The sequence below is a fragment of the Nannospalax galili genome, unplaced genomic scaffold (genome assembly GCF_000622305.1).
Source record: "Nannospalax galili isolate Female #2095 unplaced genomic scaffold, S.galili_v1.0 scaffold346, whole genome shotgun sequence".
In the NCBI taxonomy this organism is placed as follows: Eukaryota; Metazoa; Chordata; class Mammalia; order Rodentia; family Spalacidae; genus Nannospalax; species Nannospalax galili.
Window position 1 is genome coordinate 1,920,825 of NW_008357637.1, and position 23,015 is coordinate 1,943,839.

Consider the following 23,015-nt stretch of genomic DNA (forward strand, 5'->3'; position numbering starts at 1 on the left):
TTTTGACCAGAAGTTTATTTCAGACAGGCTTGACTCAAAGCATGGTAAGGTTAACAGACCATCTAGAGGCAGCACTACCAGGCAATGTTAAGTTCAAAAGGGCAGGGGAAGGAACTGGGGGTAGCCTGGAGGGTCTGTTGTGCTGGCTTTGGAGGTCGGTGCTCCGGCAGGAAGGGCAGAGCTCCATGAAGCAGGAGGCTGTGTCAGAAAAAAATGATCCCATTGTCGCATGCTGGGTTCTGATCTTCATTTTCAATCCTTTTTCCTCAAGCACATAAAGAAGCCAGACTATGTGACGACAGGCATTATGCCCGACTGGGGAGACAGCATAGAAGTTAAGAATGAAGATCAGATTCAAGGGCTTCGTCAGGCTTGTCAGCTGGCCCGTCACATCCTCCTCCTGGCTGGGAAGAGTTTAAAGGTGGCGTCTCACCAAGCCTCAGAGTGACTTACATAAGAGTCAACAAACACTGCTCTTTTTCTCCCTTTCCCCTTAAACCTTCTTTTGCACTCATCTATTGATAATTTGACTTTTTAAGTAAAACCTTAGACTGGGAGAAAGGGATTTTACTGTTTTATGTGTGTATTCAAGAGATATTTTTAAACATCTAAAATCAATTGTAACGGAATTCTAAACATACTTTGAGCTAACTCATCCTAAGTTGATCAGTGGCAGAGGACTTTGACTTTTGCTGCCTTACTCCTGCCTGTAGTTTCTGCTTTTATCCCCCAGCCTCTTTCTGGATGTCTAAAACATTAATCTACCTTGTATTTTGCTTCTATTTTCTTGTATCTGCACTGCAAAGAAAGATCAGGCCCCAAACTATGGGTAATATGTCAATATAATTATGTATAACCATCCTGCTACAAGATGTAGTCCTTTCATAATAACCCGGAACATCCTACTATCTAAAGTTCACTAAAAAAATATATAAATGGGGTTGGGGATTTAGCTCAGTGGTAGAGCGCTTGCCTAACAAGCGCAAGGCCCTGGGTTCGGTCCTCAGCTCTGAAAAAAAAAAACAAAAAAGACAAAATAACAAAAAAATATATAAATGTAGTTTCTAAAAGGTGAGTAGAATTTAGGAAAGGACTCAAAGATGAAATCACTCACTGTGTCATCTGTATAACAAACTTGCTGTAGCAACATAACTAAGCACTCAGTGAATAAAATGACACCGAAAATACTGAGGACATAGTTAACTTCTAGGATAAGATTTTACTTTGTTACAGAATTTCGTTTGTGATTTATTTATGATCTCAGGAAGATAGTCTTCTTGTGCTTATAAAACTCATTTTCAGGGACTGGGGTGAAGCTCAGCATTAACATGCTTGCCTAGCTCATGTGAGACCCTGGGATCAATCCCCAGCACTGCAAAACCCCTCCATCTCAGTTTTCTTTGTTCGAGAACAATTGGGTACTTTCTAGTAAGGGAGCCATAAAACAATTATTTATTTAGGCATGAACGAAGTCAAGATTAGTGAGAATAAAATCTTTGAAAAAATGTATCTGGCTGAGGGCTGGAAAGATGGCTCAATGGTTAAGAGCACTAGCTAGTCTTGCAGAGGACCTAGGTTCACTTCCCAGCACCCACATGGTGGCTAACAACCATCTATAACTCCAGTTCCAGGTCCAGGGAAATTTGACACCCTCTTCTGATCTCTGTGGGCATTGCACGACATACATGCAGACAATATACTCATACACCTAAAATAAAATATAAATAAATAATCAGACTGTGTTTTTAAAATGATGGCCCATCGTCTCCCCACCTTTGCTGCAAAATTCACCGGTGCAGTGTTTCAGTGAAATAAGAAGGTACATGTAACTATTTCCTTCCAGTCTCCTCTACACCCTGTTCCTTTTGCTCATTTATTTATATGCTTTATTAGTCAGGTCTCTGACCATTGGGGAAGAAGAAGGAACTGCTGAAGGCCGTAATGTTGGAGAATCATATCATTTAATGACTCACAAATGATTTGGAGGATTCTCTTTCCCATGGTATAAAACACCATCATCTAACTAAATGATCATCAAAAAAGCACAGTTGAGGATGGTAGCAATAATCATGAATAATTAAAATATACCATAAGTTTGTCATGGTGACTTTATACAGTCACACATTGGAAGTGCTGTTGTTGTAGGCATAGTCGATAAATACAGGAAATGTCTTCAGTGTCACTGCACAATTTCTTTATTTGCTATTTCAGGTTGACATGACAACTGAAGAGATAGATGCTCTCGTTCATCATGAAATCATCAGTCATAATGCCTATCCCTCACCTCTAGGCTATGGACGCTTTCCAAAATCTGTCTGTACCTCTGTAAACAACGTGCTCTGTCATGGTATTCCTGACAGGTATTCATTTTTCCATAGCATATTTTTCCTTTAGAAACTAAAACATGAAACTAAGATCCACAGCAAATAATGAAAGATACCATAGTTCAATTGAAACCCACCTGTGCATTTGTGAAGCTGATTATGGTAAAACAAAAATTTTGAAGTTTTTTGCTTCTAAACAAATGTAACACCACCATTTGATGTTTCCTAAGACAGTATGTGAGCTACAAAAAATAGCTGTCTATTACCTATTTTATCTTCCAGTTTTGCCATATGGTAATATTAGGAGACAGATTTTTGTTGTCAGCTATTGTTTTGGCCATTTACAGACTTAACTAGCCAGTATATCTTTTAAAAAAATACATTTTAAACCAGCAGTGTCTGTCTCATGTATCTCTTATCAAATGTGATGTGACTAGCAAAAGATAAAGGTCAGATCTAGTTATTCCCTTCATTCTTCCTTCACTTGAAATTGCCACTGCAGTTCTGCGTTTTCAGTAGTAGTCGTTAGGCATTTATTTTTACACTTCTTTTATTGAGGTCTGTCTATCGCCATTTTTTCTCTGTTTATGTTTCAGTCGACCTCTTCGGGATGGAGATATTATCAACATTGATGTCACGGTGAGTAAATCATATAAAAAACCATCTTTGATCAACTTCAGAATTGCTCTTAGCAACAGGAAGGAGAGTGGATTGGAAATGGGAACTGTGCTGGGGGAAGTGCTGTTTACTTCCAGCCCTGGACGCAAGCAGCTGGTTTCCTTTTTTGTCTTTAACTCCGTGTTTATTCCAAGTAAACCCAGGCCTGACTTGAATTTAGGACTGGAATCAGATGCACTGAGATCAATGTTGGCCTAAGTGAAATGTCAACCCAATCCTGCTATGTGTCATGTTTTTGAGAAGGTGTAATTGTTATTGATCCACTGTGTAGTTAATGCAGAGCACCACGGCCCAGGCAGCTGCTGCAGCTAGATATGTATGAGATGAGCTAACATGAAGAAAGCCAGCATTTTTCCTTCACTCTGCCAAGATTGATCTTCCTCTTCCTGCTGATTTTGAGTGGGGCCTGTCATTATCTTACTCTGTCATTAGGGGCTACATTGGCCTGTGTGTCAGTCTATTTGGACAGCAACTCTTTTGCTAGCAGTGTTCCCTAGATTTATTAAAAATCCCTGAAGGTAACATTGTGTTCCATTTCTGGTATAGAGTCTTGAGCTCAAAGCACACAAGCAGAATGGTTTTTCTCTCTGAACTTAAGTTTTCACTAAATGGTTAATGGCCATTCTTTTAAATAACAAGCCCAAGTGATTTAGTTTAGGGCCTTCACATTCTACAAACTGTAACCATTTCTGATTTCCTTAGTTTTTCGCGATTCTCAGACTTGGATTATTTATGCTCATTTTATCAAAAATTATTTATAATGGTACCTTTTGGATTATGCAGATCATAAATAAAATCTGTACCTCTATGATTAATAAGTAAATTTCAGATAAATAAAATGTAAACATCTGATGAGGACTCTTCAAGAGGGACATCATTCAAGGGATCCCTGTTAGTGAGGAAATATTTTTAATAACAGTTATTTTATATACAGACTGAAACTTAGGGAAGAGTGGGAATGAGATGGAAATAGGCAACCAATAGTTGAATTCAGTCAGATTTTTAGTCATTTAAATTAATTCAGCCTTTTCCTTTGTATCAATTCGTGCAAAGATATAGCCAACAATTCGTTTCTGGCTCATTTTACTTCCTGTATCATTTTGTCCTACTTGGAATGCTTAAGCATTTGCTCAACATATCCTGTTGGCATCTTTCCAACTCAGAATCATGTAGGAGGTGTTTTGAGAAGTGCACCTGAAATAAAGTCTTTCTCCTGATGTACTTTTATTTTGGATTGAACCTGATTTTAGGGTTTCACACTTATTGCCTCGCCTAATCACCTGCTAATAAAATACCTTGCTTGAATGAAAGTGGCATGTTCTTCCACGTTTCCAATATGTCCTGAGAGAACGCATTATTCCTTTCTGAGTTTCCTAAAGACTTTTAATAAAAACTTCATTTTTAAATTTTAAATTATTCCAACAATTCTTAAACTCATTTGAAATACTTTCAAGTGTCTAGAAATGTGAAGGAATCTAAGAGACATATAGGTCAATATCAAAAATTATATTTCTTATGAAATATTCTATGAACTGAAGGACTCTTTCTAGTTCCTATGTTTTTATCTGAAAGTACCCATGACATTTTATAGTTCTTTTTGCCTAGTATGTATCATGAGAAAATGGGGTACTTTTTTTCTTGAAAGTTATTTTTTTAATGACACTGTGATGTTTATAGTAGTTGCTCAATTAATATGCTTGTTAAATGAAGTCTAAGACAAGACTACTTTATGAGGACAAACTAGATGACTGCCTCCAACTTTCACAAGTATTATATTCCTACAAAGAATGCACAAGACCCTGGTTTCAATCCCAATCTCTCTCTCCCTCTCTCTCTCTCTCTCTCTCTCTCTCTCTCTCACACACACACACACACACACACACACTCACACATTGTGTTCCTAATATATTGAATCTTTCAAGTAATTATTCTAAAAGCTAGTGAAAAAGTAATCTGAAATAGGGGTAGTGAGATAGCTCAGCAAGTAAAGGAGCTTGCCACCAGGCCTGATAACTTGAGTTCAATCCCTGGGACCCACACAGTGGAAGGAGAGAACCAACTCTTGGAAGTTGTCCTCTAACCTTCACATGCATGTCATGGTACATGTACATCCACATATATAGACACACAAAATAAAATGGGTGTAATAATTTAAAGTTTTAAAGAAATATGAAACAAGTAAATGAATTCAAATAATACATTTTACTTAAAAACATTGTTACAAATTTTCTTGAACAATTACTCATATTAGCAAATTTTATATTCTTGTATATAAAAACTTATGTGTTCATACAAAGGACTATAAATTGGGATTAATTATAAGGCACTGCTCAATTGCACAAGAATTAAGATGATTTTATATGAAAACACTTATAGTAAAACATTTTATAGTAAAAACACTTGATCAGAGGCCAACAATCCATCAGATTAATCTGGGTTCACCTCTGTATTCTACCACCGACCCCAGACAAGTTGCTTGTCTGTGCCTCAGTTTCCTGACTTGAAAACTGAAGACCTTTATAAGATTTTTCTTGCTTTTTTCACAGGATATATATGGGAACAGTTTTTTAAACGTATGAAAGTATTCAGATGTAAGATATTAAATCAGACAGAAAACTTAGATAAATAGCTTTTCTCCTAAGAGTCTCTGTGTTGTACCTTAGGAAAAGAGAACTGTGAAAATAATTAGATAGGACAAATTTCTGCAAAATAGTAAATACCATATTACCTCTAAGGATCAATGCTCATCCAGTCTCCTCTGCCTTCTGCCATATTTATTATAATGTTTGCTACTCACTGATTTTTCATAATGAACCTTATGTCATTCAAGATCATATGGGGCTTCCAAATCACTGAAGACTGATAGAATTATGTTGCCTGTAATTTTACCCCTAAGCTTGTTCTGACATGTTCTAATTCTTTAAAAATCTACACAGTGTTTTCTGTTATCATTTTGCTATCTGGAACATTTGATTAAGTTTCATTTCTAGACACAGAATTTTTCTGTAATGTATTTCACTCCTGTATTGAGCCACTTTGGTTTTTGGCACAGAATTCTCCTTCCAGCCATTACAATGCTAGCATGTCTATTTTATTTCTCTTGTCATTATGGATCACTTCCAAGTATAGAGCTGGTAAATAAAAGATCCTGTAAATCTTCATGACACTGAGGACACTTTTTACTATGCTAAAGACATAATTTTCTAAACCTACTGTGGGAATTGTAGGTCAATGTATCTGGTAACTAATTTTTCTATGTATAGTTTTGATAAAAGGAGGAATCAGAAAGGCACAGTAGTGTTACTAATCCTAATGCTGAAATAGCCCTGCTGGTCATTTGTTTGTTTTTAGATTCTGCATGTAGCATTGCATGGGTTCATCTTTTAAATTTCTGTAAAGTTGGTATTTTTTTCCTGTTTAAAAAAATATGCAAACTTGAGAGTCATTCTGAAAAGGTAATGAATTTGCATAAATGAATACTACATATACTTTAGGAGAATAGAATTCCAAACAACGACATACTTTAAATTTTGTACCTGTATTTAGGTCTATTACAATGGCTACCATGGAGACACCTCTGAAACATTTTTGGTGGGCAATGTGGATGAATGTGGTAAAAAGTTAGTGGCGGTTGCCAGGAGGTGTAGAGATGAAGCAATTGCAGCCTGCGGAGCTGGGGCTCCCTTCTCTGTAATTGGAAACACAATCAGGTAAGCCTTGTACTGACAAGTAAAGGGAGGGTTGGCAAATGGTACAAAGGTTATTGGTGGCTTGGTATAAAGTTGATGACATGTTTTATGATTCAGGACCATCATTTCAGTCTGATATCAGTATGTGAACTGCCAGGCTGCAATATTGTTCCCTGGGTTGAAAAAAAAAAAAAATGGTTTAAAAAAAAAAAGTGAATTTGACCAGGATGCGTGAAAATGTATTGTAACCGCCAAGCGGCAAAATTTTTTCCGGTGGTTAAAAAAAAAAAAAATGGTTTAAAAAAAAAAAGTGAATTTGACCAGGATCAGCAAAGAAACTTATTGGAGCAGTGAGCAATGTTTATGTGGCTGCTTTTGTTTTAGCTTGACATACTGGTCTATAATGTTCCTTTACTCAAAATCCCACCAAATATGGAAGAAGGTGCGTAAGAAAAAGGCTGAGCACCCAGCCCTCAGATTGTGAAAAAAAAAAGAAAAAAGCTCAATTTTATAAAGGAGCACAGTGAAATATATTCCTGAGGTACAAAGATCAGAAGTGTGAGCTCAATGCAGCCTTACTTTTCAAGTTAGCAGATTAGCAAGTAGCCTGAAAGGCTGGTCCTTCTGTCCCTTTTTGTCTGGTTCATTTTTCCTGTAAACCATTGTTTATTTTCCACACGGTATCCTGTGCTTGCCTTTTGAGTGTATGTGTATTTTCTGTATTCAAGACTTTTCTTTGTAATCTGTTTCCCACTTTCAGATTTTTTTTTGCCCTAAATGTTTTGATATAGACATGCAGAATATGTGTTTTCATTTAGAGCAACACATTTTGTTAAAGATGATCACATCACCTCCCTTGAAAGTACTGTTCTCATTAATATGAGCCATTGAATACTTCCCGTTTGCCCAAAGGATGGAAGCCTAGTCACCTTGAAAAGACGCTGCCTTTTTTTCTGCATACGCCTTCAAATACTTTAAGAAAAAAGGCAGTAAAATATCAGTTAAATGTATTTATGGCTTTAAAAATATTGTAACAGTGTCTGAATCAAACTTTAGTAAAATCTCTTTGGGTTATATCTGAGAAGCTTTTATTGAAGACTTTGAACAAAATTGTGTTTTTGACAGTTTTAAATTATAGGCTAACTAGCCTGGGAAAAAAGGATAGTGTCTCTCTGTTCTTTCATAGGAAATGTTGAATCAGACCCCTACTGGGAAAAGAAATTTAATGCATATCTCACTATCTTACTGTCCATGAATATAATAGAAACGAATTCAAAATGCAGTTTTATTTTTGCAAATGGGATGAGTCGATAGATGCACCTCATATTTTTGAACACCTAGGGTTCAACAAATTTGCTGGTGGTGCTCTTGCATTTTAACAAAATTTATTCTTCAGTAGAAGGGGGCAGAGAACACTAGATTCTTATTCAGGCATTCTATGGAGCTCTGCATTCATGGCTGTGTCTAAAGGGCATGTCAGCCTTTGATTCTCTCTGAGAGGTAATTATCCTTTTCCTGTCACGGAACAACAAATGATAGCTAACTGCAGAGGCACATTTGCAGTAGTCACATTCATCAACTGCAGAAAAAAAATTCAATTTAATTGTGCAACACAGCTGCACATGGGCTTTTGAGCATTTCTGTTGTTCGCCCTGTCTCGCTATTCCTCCCTCCAGATCTATTTTTTAAACTTTTTTTCTGGTTATTTTTTCCCCTTTTTGTCTCTTCTTCCATTTTTACTCTCTGTACTTTCTTGTTAAAGTAATTTTCCTTTGTGGCTCTCATTCTTTTTTCCCCATTGAAGGCTATGAATGTAGAAAATTATCACAATTACTCATATAATTGAGCCTCTTTGTAGCAAGTGCAACTCCAGTAGCCTTTCTCCATCATGAAAATGGTTTCATTATAGGGTTTTTCATATTCTCTGACACCATCTACACAGAGGAACAGGCGTGCAGATGAGATGTACCAGGAACAGGCTAGATCAGTAAGGTCACAGTAGGAATAATTAGCTCTGCTATGGAAAGAGCATCTAGGCCTTTTACTGCTACATAAATGTACTGTCCGTGGCTTTTAGTCACAAAAAAAACTTACTAACAAATGGAGCTCCCGCCTACTACTTTGAAAAAAAGATTTGTATCAACACTACAATTTTCCATCATTAAGACTAATAACACAGAGCCTAGTATACATCAAGGGGAATAAAAAGAAAAATCTCACATTCAAGTGGTGGCTGGGTGCTGACCTTTGTTCCCTTTTTTTGTATACGACTTAACTCTTTACAAAAAAGAGCCACACGCCACACCAACATGCAGGTGAACTCCAGCTAGCACTAGAAGAGCACAGCATTCAGTGGGAGAATCTGATAAATCTCCATGCAGGATAATGCATTTCATTACATATTCACTACATTAATTCCAGCTACATAAAAAAGCAGCAGAAGAGTAGAATTGAAAGTGACATTGGATTTTAGCTATCTGGATGCAAAGGTCAGTTTTTGCAGAGTATGAATTTGCATGAACAGGCTCCTTTGAAAACCAGATCAGCCCCAACAACTGCACATACAAAACTATGTGGAAAATAACAGACAATGAACTTTTTACTCTTACTCTAATGCATTTCATTATTTAGATGGCTTATGTCTGCCGCTGGCGAGGAAACTGGCCCTGAGTCTAACAAATGTTTGTTCTGATGTGTTAAAGCAGTATTTCTGGACACCTATTATTTCGCCTTTCTTATTCAGGAAAAATCTTTACGGAGTAAATAAACAAATGAGATCCACCTTTGAGCCAAAAGTACTTGAAATCTTTACACACCAAAGGTTTACAAACATCTTTCAACTCAGTCTCATTTATTTTAAGACAGTCACCATCTGCATAGCCTCCCTCTGACCCATACACTCTGAACAGAACATCTAGGCATCTTGCATTCTGATTCTGTTACCCCAACCCTTGAGCTCACTACAGGAAATTCTGAAATTTTCCTTCCAGTCCTGAAGGATAGGAAAGTGCCTCTAAGGAAGTGTCAGCTAAAAGGACCCCATGAAGACAGATTCCCGTGCTCTCTGGCTTCATGAGCGATGCCCAGTGAGCTCTAGGTCTTGGTGTGGCTGTACCCACTTTCCACTTCCATTTGCTTTAAGATATCTCTAAACTGGTTCTTCATAATCATCTTTGCATTATCCACATGTGTGAGAATAATTTGAAAGTACACCATAATAATCTGCATGTTTCACCAGTGTGTGACAGTTCACTCCAAAATTTAAACTCATAGTTGTAAATGTCATGATGAAAGTATCAATAAATGGGTTTTTAATGTTTAATTCATAAGTATATGTTTTGATATTAATTTAGAACAATATAAAGCAGATTTTTAAAAAATAATCTCTTTCTATTAGATTATGCACATTTAAACAATAAGTGGCTCAGGCAAAATAAGTCATTTTAATGTCATCTGTGATGGATTTTTCTTGACAGCTACTGTAAATTACAATTACACTGCTTCTCTCTGCACATGAAAGTAAGCATTGCAATAAATTATCTTTTATTTCAATCCATCATGTCTGCTTTTCAGAAACAGAAAACCTCAAATAAAAGTTCAGCACTATTGTAAGAAAAATACAGTAATTTGTGATCCAGCTTGAAACAAAACAAAACAAAAAAAAAGTACCACTCTTTTAGAAAATAGTTGTTGGCTTTCAAAAATATTACTAATTGTACTTAAACGTTCCTGTCATTAGAGGGAATCCCTGGCTTTATGCATTCCTTCATTCAAAAACTACTACTTGGATTAAAAACCTAGAAAGATTGAAGTAAAATTCTATAACTTATCAAATTAGGTGCCTTTTGAGAATCCTCCTGTAGTAAGAGATATAACCCTTTGGAGATGAGTGGTGTTCACAGGATTCATGTGAAAATGATAATAAGACTATTCCACGTGCATTTTTATTTCCTTTTAAGATCATGTACTTAAACATGGTGCGCCTCTGCCCTCTTGGGGAATCCACTTTTAGTCATATGAAGTACTTGAAATTTGTTAAGAAGTTTTATTTATTTAAGACAACACTTCAGTGGCATCTCACTGCTTCATGAAAGAATAAAACTGAAGAAAATGGTCACAGGAAACTCCTTAAAAGAAATTTCTCTTCCAAGTATGAACTGTAATTGAAATATGAGCTGTAATGATCCAGTATATTTGAAAAGTAAGTTCATAAACTAGCTCTATACATCTTCTTTCCCTTAGCATTCCATTGGAAAGGCTTGGAATCATAACTGTGCTAGGCTCATGAATATGTGTCATAAAGGATTTTTAGTTAGAGAAAACTAGAACGGAAGAGCTAATAGGAGAGTTCTTTTCAGCAGATTTCAGCAACAACAACAAAAAAAGGTTTTGTCTGTGAAATGTTTAGGGCAAGAAAACGCTTGTGCTCAGAGACAGCCAATGGTCCTGCAGTGGGCTGGTGTTGGGGAGCAGTTGCCTCACTTAGTGCCTGCCTGCCTCTCTGTTCTGGTTTCTCCCTAACATCTTGGTCAAGAGGCAGATGCACACTCCACCTTCCCATGCCACGTTAAGGTGACCAACACTTGCTTACCTATTGGAAGAGTAGAAATTGATACCCCAAATCACTTTATCTTTGTGAAACCAGATTTAAACCCTACAACCAGGTTAATAGTCTATGCTCACCATGTATTACAAAATAGTTGAAATAGCATGTTTTTTAAACCACAATTGAGCACATTAACGAAATTCTATCTCATTTAAGCATATGTTGAAGACCACCAATCCAAAACAGACAGAAAGTACATTCTTAGCTTAATGTTCAACCAAGGAACTAAGAGAAATTTGTCAGTTCTCTTCCCTTCCCCCAGCTGTGAAATCCTCTAACATTTGTGATACTCCTGTAGCCAGAAGTTCCACCAGGACCCAGAGAGCAAACTGTGGCGGGAGAATGCCCTCAAATATCATCAGTTATTTAGTAATTGCACAGCTTCTTTTTTGAGGAGGAATGAGAGGTATGATGGGGGGGGAATCCAGAGGGTTTTCAGAGTGTGCTTTCTTCCTCTCCTCTCATTGGAAATTAAAATGAAGATTGCCATTGTAAGACACATTTAAGATGTAGCTGTGAAGGCTGCCAATCAGTTGGGTCTTTTAAAAAAAAATCTAGTTGTTTTTAAAGAAAATACTAGAATACTTTATATTAGATGCTTTTCAAATAATTGTGGTTTGTTGAGACTGAACTAACGTAATTTATAGGTTTAGGAAGAACCCATTCTTAAAATAAAAAAAAAAAACTAAACTGTAATGAGTTATTTAGTCATCTCTCTTCCACCCTCTATCCATGCTCCATCCTGTTTGTTTTTGTTTTGTTTTGTTTTGTTTTGTTTTTTCTCAGAAATTGTGTGGAACAAGTAGAAACACCTTGGAAAAGATATCATACCTCCTTTCCAAAATACAAAGTCCTACAAAATAGTCATGGCTATAAAGCACAGCTTAAGAGATGAAAACTTTGGCTCGTTCCTTTCCTTAGCACTTACACAGTTCACCTATTTCTATCCTATCCGTTACATCAAAATTAAATTTCACTGAGAAGCTGCACGTGCTGGTTACAGGGACATCCTTGTCCAAGTGAAATCTTACGAATCTGGGAGTACTCAAAAAAAGTTTTTAAAAGTGAAATTGGGCACGATGACACTTGCCTATAATCCCAGCACTCAGGATGCATAGGCAGGAAGATCATGAGTTCAAGGCTAGCCTGGCCTGCAAAGTGAGACTATGTTCAAAAAAATGAAAAAAAAAAAAAGTGAGCCAGGCATGGTGACACATGCCTTTAGTCCCAGCACTAGGGAAACAGGCAGGTGGATCTCTGTGAGTTCAAGGCCAACTGGGGCTACAGGGAGAACCTGTCTCAAAAAGACAAAAAAAAAAAGAAAAAAAAAAAGTGTATATGGATGTGAATGTTCTTAAAGATGCTAGCTAAAAGGGTTCATGTGAAATTAAACCTAGAGTCTAGTAGAGATGAATTTGAGCTAAAATGTTTGGATTTGTTAAGATTGCAGCCATTGTTCTAGAAATACGTTTCCATTTTTATGGGTAGGGTTTGGGGTCTCATGCCCTTTGTCTGCAAGAAAATATAAATCATTGGTAGTATATATGTTTTTTTATGTAAAACAGTCTGGTGCTCCCAGAAATAGCCATATTCATCTGATCTCAACAATAAACCTTTTCATCCTTGCAGGTAAAGATTTTATGGTTAGATTCTATGTGCTAGGTTTCATTGATAAGAGACAGAACCAGAAACAGTTGCATCTAAAAACAATTAATGAAGCATCAAATATAGCCAATACTAATTTCTCCCAAATATCAGTAATTAAAATAATCTTTTCTGAATTTTGCTAATGATGGTTGTCTTAAGTAGAACCCTAAAGCAATCATCTATTTTTGAAGTGTTTCAAGAAAATGAACAAAACAGACAATCTTTTGTGTGTGTTTATAAAATGTTTAACATTGTAGGGACTGGAGAAATGGCTTATCAGTTAAGAGCACTGGCTGTTCTTGCAGAAGACCTGGGTTCAGATCCTAGCACCCACATGGCAGCTAACAACTGTTTGTAACTCTAGTTCCAGGGAATCTGACACCCTCTTCTGACCTCCTTGGGCATTGCATGACACGGGTACATCTACAAACATGCAAGCAATACACTCATAACACATAAAATAAAAATAATAAATAAAATATTTTTAAAATAAAATGTTTGACATTCTAAATAGATCAGTGTAAATTAAATCATGAAAGTGGAAAGTCATATTTGTAGATTATAATTTGTTTAGTGTACAATCAGTAGTAATTGTACAATGATTTACCCATAAAGCCAACAAAATCAGGTAAGTTTTTGTGGCCTGCATTACATATATATTCCTTATGTATATCAGTCTGCATTTGTATATGCATATTCACTTCTGGTCCAAAAATGACCTCTGTTGAATGTTGTGCTCAGGTAAATAACTCAAACTGCTTCTACACCTATCCTCTCTCTTCACAAAGGGAGTTGTTAACAAGTATCAGCCAACACTGAAATTGTCCCAGAATAAAGAAAAGATTAATGCTGTCTTCAGACTCTAAATAGAACTGATTTTTTTCTTTTTCAGAAAATATTTTAAGTGATTTTATTTTTATCTTAATATGCATCAAAACATCTAATTTAGTTAAATATCTTTTGGTCACTTTTAAAGCCAAATAACTCAGCAGAATGGTTTGCAAGTCTGTCCACATTTCGTGGGGCATGGAATAGGATCTTACTTTCATGGACATCCAGAAATATGGCATCATGGTAAGAAAGTTAAGAAAGTTAATTTGGAAGCTGCTTATTGAGGGACATCAGGATAAGGGAGTTTTGCTCTAAATTCTTCCTTTTTGAATCCATATTCTCTCTCTCTCTCTCTCTCTCTCTCTCTCTCTCTCTCTCTCTCTCTCTCCCTCTGGATGTATGTGTATGAGAGAGAAGAGACAGACAGAGAGAAAGAATGAGTATGTATATATGTCTGTGTGAGATTATCTACTTAATTGAACCAGTACACTACTCTGCTGTTAGATTACAGCTCAGCACTTTCCTCAAATAAAGTTTATTTTGCTTTTGGTCTTCTAAAGGATGCATGGCTGGAAGGCCCAAGGGATAATTGTCTAGAAAAAGTTACCGAAAACAAAACACCACTGCATCAATGTCCCAGCAGCATGTACATATGACTGTTTTCTGTTTTTCTTTCTCTACCCCCTTTTCTAACCGCTGACTGTTGTGGTTAAACTTCATTACATCCTACACAGCGTTGACAGCTGATGTATTTAGCAGCATGTACTCTTTAGTGATTTCTAGATTATGCCCACCCTTGTGTTCCTTCCCCAGAATCCCATTTTTCACTGCCTGGGTGAGCATCCTACAGGGAGAATGTAACTGCAGCCAGAAGGGGTGGGAAGATTTGGGTTAAGGTAGGAAGCAGCTGTTTGATGGAGCCCCGAGGGGGTGCACATTTGGACAAGGACTAGCAGAAAGTTACTCCTGGGCCTTGCCCTGTGTGCTTGGGGTAGGTCTGGTCCCTGGAAGAACTACAAATTGGAACCCACCTCCATAGGATCCCTGGAGAGCCACAGGACAGAACCTCTTTGAACCAAAGAGCCCCACCTGAGATAGCTCAGGAGAGCCTAAGTCAGGGTTAGAAAGGACCTCTCACCCTGTGCCTCTCCAATGCCAATGCCTGGAGTTGAGGATGGAGCCCTTGCCTCCTGCTCCAACCTTCATCTGAGGTGCTGTCCTTTGGCATCTTCCTCCAAACTTCTTTCCTTTGGGGGTTGGGGAGACCCAGAAAGACTAGGACACATAGCAGAGGGAACCTGGGGAATATCAGAGAGGGAACCCTACCCATGTCTGAAACACCCAGGCTGCCCCTGCCAGGCCTTGGCAACTGCTAGTGGGCATGGCCTTGGGACGTAGATACTGTGAGCCCCCACCCCCCACAAACTCTGGGTTTTACCTTGTGGGATCACTCAGGTGTCTAGAACCCTCTACCTTTTCTAAAAGCCAAACCATGTTTTTTTTAAAACAGTCCACCCCCCCACCCGGCCCCATGTGTTTCTTCCTCTTTGTCCCTCTTCTCATGCCTCCCTGTGTTTGTTTTGCAGCAAATGACAATGATCTGCCCATGGAGGAGGGCATGGTGTTCACCATAGGTAAATGCTGGGGCTCCTCTTTGGAGAGCTGGGGCTCCTGAGTGGAAACTGTGGTCCTTGCCTAGGCCTGCAGTCCTGCAAAGGACTAATAAAGCCAATCAGCATAATGAAATAATTCGGATGCATAGTAAATGTGATTAAATAATATCCTCCAACCCCGTCTTCCTAAATCAGATACTTACCGACACATTTAGGAGACGGCAGCCATCCAACCTCTAATTCTGTTACCGGCATAATGTGCTGTTTGTTTTTTTGTTTTGTTTTGTTTTTTCATTAACACCCAGTAACTAGAGACGATTAAGTCCATTGCTCCCTGTCAGCAAGTGGCATGTGCTCTGTGGCGGCCCATTCCTAGCTGATGGCATGATTGGTGTCACCACCAAATTCCAATCACCTCGGGCCACCAAGGCCTCATAGTTCTGACTGTGGGACTTAATGGAGAAGCAATTAGAGTAAAATAAGAAAATTGTTATTTGCTGATTAATGAACATTTTTGAGCATGTTTTAAAAATTCAAATATTTTTAAAAACTGACTGGTATTTATAAGAGGGACTGGTGTTTGGGTGGTTATTATCCACAGGGTCCTAATTAAGGCTTGATTAAAATGCCCTTCTTTCTCTAAAAAATTATGAACCAGGCAACTTCAAACATTTTTTTAATGCTGCAGCATTTCCTCTTCCTACTGTTTCGTTTGTGGTATACTATGTAAGCAGCATCAATTATCAGCCCTTGCAAGATGACAACATGAGCCCTTGGGTGAAACACTCAAGGGGAGGGGGACCCCTCTTTATAATCCTTTCTCTGTGCCTGTCTCCTTTCTCTCCCTCCCTCCCTCCCTCCCTCCCTCTCTTTCCTCTCTCCTGTCTTTCTGCTTTCCTCTCTTTCTCATTATAAACGGCGTGTTTAACAAATATCTAATGAGATCACTACAATAAATATTTCCTCTTACAGAGCCAATCATCACCGAGGGGTCCCCTGAATTTAAAGTCCTGGAGGATGCGTGGACTGTGGTCTCCCTGGACAACCAAAGGTGTTTGCTTGCCCTGTTGTTTTTGTATTGTTGGGGAAGGGAGGCTGTTGGGCAGCCCATGCAGTGGGCCGGGGTGGAGAGGGGGTTGGGGCGGGGGGAGTGTAGCATCCTAACTTGACCTGTATTTCAGGTCTGCGCAGTTTGAGCACACAGTCCTCATCACATCGTGGGGCGCGGAGATCCTGACCAAGCTGCCCCAGGAAGCCTGAGAGTGGCCCTGGTGCCTTTTTTCTTAAATGCTGACACTCTGCTGGAGAATTTTGAGAAAAGAACCTTGGGCCTCATACGAATCTACCTGAACACCCGACTGTCTCCGAGAAAACCCTGGGAACTGGGCACTGGGGACTAAGGTCTGAAGCCCTGCTCTTTCAAAAGACTATTCCTGCCTAGCACAGAAAAGCCATCGGAGAGGAGCCAGACGCCTTCCTGGGCAGAGGAGGTGTTTTGCCATTCCCTGTCCATACTCTACCTGAGTAAAAAACCTTTGAAACCCACTGTGTGTGTTCTTTATATCCGACAGTTATAAAGGGGAGAGGGTAGCTCGTTAATTTTTGAATCTCCAAAATTTTTACACACCTGTGCAAAAAGAAGGAACAGGACCTGCCGGCTGGACTTTTTAAACCTCCCCCACCCCCAGATCTCAAATTGGCCAGCCCGTAGGGTCTTCCAGAGACCAGCACCTTCTCCCACCCTCTGCCTTTTCCCCTTTATCTTGGTAAAACCAAGGCGAGATGAGCAGTGAAGCACTGACCACGATTGTTTTCCTGGCTATGGACCATGTGCTCAATCCTGCAGGATTTTAGCAATCCAGATAAATGCCTTTCCTGACCCCAGGCTCCTTATCAGCAACCAGGGTTGCCACCCCTCCTCCCCAGGTTATGTTTGAAACCACCCCAACCCTAGCTGCTAAATCTTGAACTAGTTCTAGCGGCAACCCCACCCTGGCCGTTTACCAGGGTAACTAGTCTCTGAATTGACCTCTTCAGGACCGTTATCTGGGATTTGCACTCTGTACTCCCTGGACCACACACATCATGTATTCCTGAGACCTCCCAGGACTCAAGAGAAAGGAGACACCCTCCACACTTGAGACAAGGGCCTAGTTGGCCCCATCTGGAGGGGGCTCTTGAACTCTGGGTCAGTCTGCTCACAGCTCCTACCCTCTTCAGGAGCAGGAGTCCATTCCTGCCCAGAGCCTTCTTTCCCTTCCTGTTCTTGGGGATCCATTTACACCACACTCCAGAGTAGAGGAGGCTGGGCCTCTTAAGTCCTCAAAGGAAACCAGTTCCCTCTGGGCCTGTTTTTTAGGAACTGGTCTAGTGAAGGTATGGGGGGGTCTAGATCAGTGGCCCTTGCTAATTCTTATTTGTACTCTTGTTTTGCTATAGCCCAAACTCCAAACCCGGCTTGGGTTGTCAGGACACCATGGATTTGTCCTGCAGTTGTTGGGACTGATGGCGTCAGTGACAGCCCTTGGGGAGCTAGCTTGTTTTTCTGATACCCTGAGTTTTGGGGAAGGAGGTGGAAAAGTGCTAAGTTCCAGCTTTTCCCTAAACACAGGGCTCTGTGACCCCTCACCCTTCAGATCAGTTTCTCTGCATCCAGAGGCTACAACTTTGGCTGGAGTGATACTGAAGCTAGTTGGTTTGAGAGCTGGAAGTGATGAAGATTTATAAAATCAACTGATAAACTTTTGAGGTGCTCCAAAATTAGCCAGGCAGAGGCCCATAGGCTGAGGCTGTGGTCACAGTACAACTCATATTCCCTAGGGATGAAGAGAGCCCAGCTGGCTGTGGAAGATGTTTGCCAAGGAATGACTTCACTTTCCTAGAGCGATCGGATTAGTATGTAGTATCTTTATCTGCAGATCAGTTTACTCTGAGACCCCCCAAAAGATAGTTTTATTAGGACCACAGGATTTTACCAACCACTGGGACAATTATTGTAAGGTGGAGGTCTTTATGGGAAAGATATATAATCTGATTTATTAAAGTGACTAACCTAAAGATGTGCATGTATCATCCAATACTGCCAATACCCAACAGCTCTGTAGGAAACAAACTTGAATTAGAACGAATTTTGTGTAAGATTCCTTGAAGCTCAGATTAAGATTTTTTTTCAAATGCCTCATCAAGTCCGCTTCCTCACCGCACCGATTCATTGGCAGAACTGACTTGAAACCTAACCCAGAGCTGCAGGGATTCCACCAAGTGGAGCTAGGCAAACACCAGTAAGGTTCTCTTCAGAATCCAGAACCCTCAGGACCAACTGGTGTGGGTGGGTGGTGGGGTGAAGGGAGGAGGTCTGGTTTCCTCACTACTTGGGACAGACAAAGATTTAAACATTTTAGAACAGGTGTCACCTTAGAATTGGGGTGGTGGGAGAAATCCACTCAGAGCTCACAAAGTAGTAGAGATAACATCTCACTTGAGAAGCTAGCTGAGGCCCCAGCTCAGCATTTCCCCAAGACCTGCTTCCTCAGGTGAGGAAATAATTCTGGAGTGGACGCCCTCACCTACCCATACTTCAATTCTAAATTAAGCCAGCCTCTGAAACCTTATCCCGCCTAGGAGTGTTTGCTTTATCCCGCCCGGAGCCAGCCTGGTCTGCTCCGCGAAAGTCGCCCATCGCCTTCAAAGAGTGGAAGGAATGAGCACCTAGGAGACTTTCGACTCTCTCCCCTTCCCCCACCCTGCAATTCTTAGGTTCCGGTTTCCTCGGGCCTCACACTGAGCTCCAGGACACAGCAGTCTAGCCTTCCCCTGTCCCCACCTCGACCCCCACATGCCGCAGCGATCACTTACGTGGGCAGGGCCCGCAAGGAGCGCGTGAAAGACCCGGGGCTCAGGCGGCTTCAGAGCGGCTGTACTGGGCGCACAGGACCGTTCTCCACACCCGGAAACAGGCGCTAAGAAGGAGCAATTAAAATCACGAGTGCAACAGGGAAATCAGTGGCTCGGGAGTTGTCTAGTGGTGGAGTCATTAGTTGGTTGTTGCTACATAGCCTCACTGTGTGGTTCGGTGATTAAGAAAAAAAATCTAACGCGTTGACAAACCCATTATTGGTTTAGAGAATTTGGATTTTTTTTTTCCTTTTGTTTTTCTCTTTTGCTCCAACCACACACTGCCTGAAACATTTCTGCCCCCAGCATCATGTCCTTAAACTAAAGAAGAGGAATTCTGTGGGCAGGAACCGCTGCTGAAGAAGTTGAGAGAGAGAGAGAGAGAGAGAGAGAGAGAGAGAGAGAGAGAGATCTGTGTGTGGTGTCTGTGTGTGTAGTGTGGTTTCCCCTGTATTCATATCTGTAACGACATCACCGATGTAATTTGTTTTGAATGTTCATTTTTATTGGTGTTCCCTCTGCCAAAATGTGCTTGATTACAGAGGTCTGTCCTGCGATCACCGCGCTCTCCAGACAGGGGAAGGTGCGGCGGTGAAGGTTCAGCTCAGGCCAGATCAAATCCCCGGCTGTTTAACGCTGAAAGGCTGCATGTTGCTATTAGTGTTAAATATATGGCTAATTATGCGTATGAAAATTAAACATCAGTGTTATGCTAATGGGGCGCCTTCAGCTGCGGATCTGAGCACTTGAGACTACCATTTAATCAAATGAATCAGTAACTAATACATCTGCACGTGTGAACTTTCACAAGATCATTTCCCCGTTCCCTGTCACACCGCTAAATTATGAAAGAAATAATTATCAACACTTTCTAATTACCTAACAAAGTAATTTGGGATTCACCATGGGGCTGGCGGGATGGGGACCAACAGCCCCTAGCAACCAGCGTAGTTTGCACCACGCGAAGAGGGGGTGGCTGTGTGGTTAGTGGCGGGTTGGGGCGAGGGGGCCTTTTGTGCGCTTTTCAGTACCTAGGACCTCAGAAGATAGAAGGCGCCTTAGCAGCTTTTTGCCTGCCACCAGGCCGGGAGGCACCAGCTTTGGCGACTAGAGGTGAGGAAGTGGGCGACAAAGAGAGATATGTCTGTACACAAATATTGGAGCCTAGTACAGGTCTGAATTTGCTGAGGGTTTCGGTGTCAGACCCCACCCTCCAGGATTCCAAAACCCGGGAACCTCTCGCCAAACCCCAGGAGGTCGGAAAATGACCACCTGGTGGGCGTCCGCGGGGCTCCAGCAGCCCTGAGCCTGCGGGTCCCTGGGCTCCACGCTGCGCCGTGCCCTCGGGGCGACTGAGCTCGGGGCGCACAGCTCAAGAGGAGTGGAGAGAGGAGGGGGAGGCAGGAAGGTTGGGAGGGAAAGGCGGGGGGTGTGTTGATGGTGGGAGGAGGTGCGGCCGCCTTTCCTGGGAGGAGAAGCGCGGGTTCCTGGCTCTCCACGCACACTGCTTTGATCAGACGGGAGCAGCCCGGAGCTGGAGTGGCCAGCTGGGCCTGGAGAGATGCGAGCAGGCCCCTGGGAGCGGTGGCGGCGGCCGGGCGGCGGCCAACTGAGTGAGTTGGGCCAGTGGGTCCCAAACCCCTATTCCCGGGATGTGGCCGAGAGGACCTGGGCCTGGGAGGTGCGGCCAGGAGGACGCTGAGCTAGACCCAGGACGCTCTGGAGCAGCGCTGGCTGCTTGCGGTCTCCCAGTGCGCGATTCTGCGATCCAGGGCCCGGCGCCAGACTCTGGAGAGGCGCTCAGCACCGGACTGGGTGACGGCGACAGGAGGTGGTCCTGGGTCCCTGGCTTTGGGGGCGGGCGAAGGGTGGGGACAGTAAGGGGGAGGGCGACCGCGGGGAGCCGCTGGTTGGTTTCTAGGGGGAAAGCGCGCGAGGGAGGCGGGAGACTGAAGAGTCGCGCGCCTCCGGGGTCCCAGCGCGGAACCGCAGCCCATTGTGCGTCCCGCACCGCGCGTTCTGCCGCAGAGGAGCCCCGGCCGGGAAGTGTGGACCAGACTCTCCCCAAGGCCCGGCCGCGTCCACCGCTCTAGTCCAGCCGAGCCCGAGAGTCTCGGACCAATCCCCGGTGATTATGCAAGACAGCCGACCAATCAGCTCCACCAGCTCATGAATATTTATGACCTTGGCTGAGTCAAAGCTTTGAACCGAGTTTGGGGAGCTCGGCAGCATCATGCTTAGACTTTTCAAAGAGACAAACTCCATTTTCTTATGAATGGAAAGTGAAAACCCCTGTTCCTCTTAAATTGGGTTCCTTCCTGTCCTGAGAAACATAGAGACCCCCAAAAGGGAAGCAGAGGAGAGAAAGACCCACACCCAGACCCCGCGAGAAGAGATGACCATGACCACCATGCCAGAAAGTCTCAACAGCCCCGTGTCGGGCAAGGCGGTGTTTATGGAGTTTGGGCCGCCCAACCAGCAAATGTCTCCTTCTCCCATGTCACACGGGCACTACTCCATGCACTGTTTACACTCGGCGGGCCATTCGCAGCCCGACGGTGCCTACAGCTCGGCCTCATCCTTCTCCCGACCGCTGGGCTACCCCTACGTCAACTCGGTCAGCAGCCACGCGTCCAGCCCCTACATCAGTTCGGTGCAGTCCTACCCCGGCAGCGCCAGCCTCGCGCAGAGCCGCCTGGAGGACCCAGGTACGTGCGCTAGCCAGGGACAAGAAGAGGAGAAAGGGCAAGAGGGGGAGAAGGGGAGGAGAGAAGACAAGAGAGAAGGATAGAGAGAGGTGGGCAGGGGGGTGGGGAATGCGCGGAAGAAGCAAGAGGTTTCGGGTATCAATCTATGGATCCTTGTCACTGTAAAGAAAAAATATTAAAAGTCCATCCAACCTACAACTATCCGGCAAAGAATAAATCCGAGAGCGTCTCCTGGCACTGGCTGGGCCTCAGGGCCGCTCGGTGCGCCGAGCACGCAGTGCCCTTCTGGAAAACAGAAACCCACATGTGCACGTATTAGTCTCGGTAATTATTTATTGCGTAGCGCTATAAACAATGTATGCAATTAAGGGTAATTAAACCTCAACTACCGCCTGCAAAAATAGCAAACTTTCCCTGCAAAGGCAATAGCTGCGCTCTTGGGAATGACCCAATTCCGCCTTCAGCAGCCGGTGACTGGCCCTCGGACTCTGAAGGACCCTTCCCAGTCTTTCAGGGTTTCTTGCACATTCTCTCCCGGGTCCTGCCCCTGCCAACCCATCCATAGCCACTCACTCTCGTGTCTCCAAAGGCAGCCCCGACGTTAACTACGGAACCTGTTTCTGTCCCTCCAGGGGCGGACTCTGAGAAGAGCACGGTGGTGGAAGGCGGCGAAGTGCGCTTTAATGGCAAGGGGAAAAAGATCCGTAAACCCAGGACAATTTATTCCAGTTTACAGTTGCAGGCTTTGAACAGGAGGTTTCAGCAAACCCAGTACCTAGCTCTGCCTGAGAGGGCGGAGCTCGCAGCCTCCTTGGGACTCACACAGACTCAGGTATCTCGCCGCTGCTGCTGCCGCTCCCCCCAGCAGGCTTCTGCGCTGGGCCAGAGCACCAGGCTTCATTTCTTATCCTCTGGGGCCTCAGTTCCTGGTGTCATTCTTATTCTCTCTCTCTCTCTCTCTCTCTCTCTCTCTCTCTCTCTCTCTCTCTCTCTGGCTCCCTCTCTCTCTCTTTCTCTCTCTCTCT

At 42.2% G+C, this 23,015-nt stretch overlaps 2 protein-coding genes across 9 annotated transcripts in view; both read left to right on the top strand.

Annotated features, from left to right (window-relative positions):
- Positions 1-16,933, top strand: part of Metap1d (methionyl aminopeptidase type 1D, mitochondrial) — a 92,846-nt gene extending 75,913 nt beyond the window's left edge. For 5 of the 8 annotated variants that reach the window (XM_008855261.2, XM_029557284.1, XM_029557281.1 and 2 more), the window contains 8 exons: positions 272-421; positions 2,212-2,360; positions 2,921-2,963; positions 6,549-6,712; positions 13,921-14,018; positions 15,362-15,409; positions 16,361-16,439; positions 16,570-16,933. In XM_008855261.2, the coding sequence (XP_008853483.1) occupies positions 272-421; positions 2,212-2,360; positions 2,921-2,963; positions 6,549-6,712; positions 13,921-14,018; positions 15,362-15,409; positions 16,361-16,439; positions 16,570-16,648 (810 nt within the window). In that variant the 3' untranslated portion in view covers positions 16,649-16,933. Of the gene's footprint in view, positions 1-271; positions 422-1,658; positions 2,003-2,211; positions 2,361-2,920; positions 2,964-6,548; positions 6,713-11,595; positions 12,402-13,920; positions 14,019-15,361; positions 15,410-16,360; positions 16,440-16,569 lie in introns of those variants that run through there. The other 3 variants (XM_029557287.1, XM_029557282.1, XM_029557283.1) reach the window with 3 other exon arrangements.
- Positions 16,934-21,134: 4,201 nt separating this feature from the next.
- Dlx1 (distal-less homeobox 1) overlaps positions 21,135-23,015 on the top strand; it is a 4,734-nt gene continuing 2,853 nt past the window's right edge. Inside the window, exons 1-2 of the mRNA XM_008855265.1 lie at positions 21,135-21,990; positions 22,623-22,822. Coding sequence (XP_008853487.1) covers positions 21,678-21,990; positions 22,623-22,822 — 513 coding nt within the window. The 5' untranslated portion in view covers positions 21,135-21,677. The remainder of the gene's footprint in view (positions 21,991-22,622; positions 22,823-23,015) is intronic.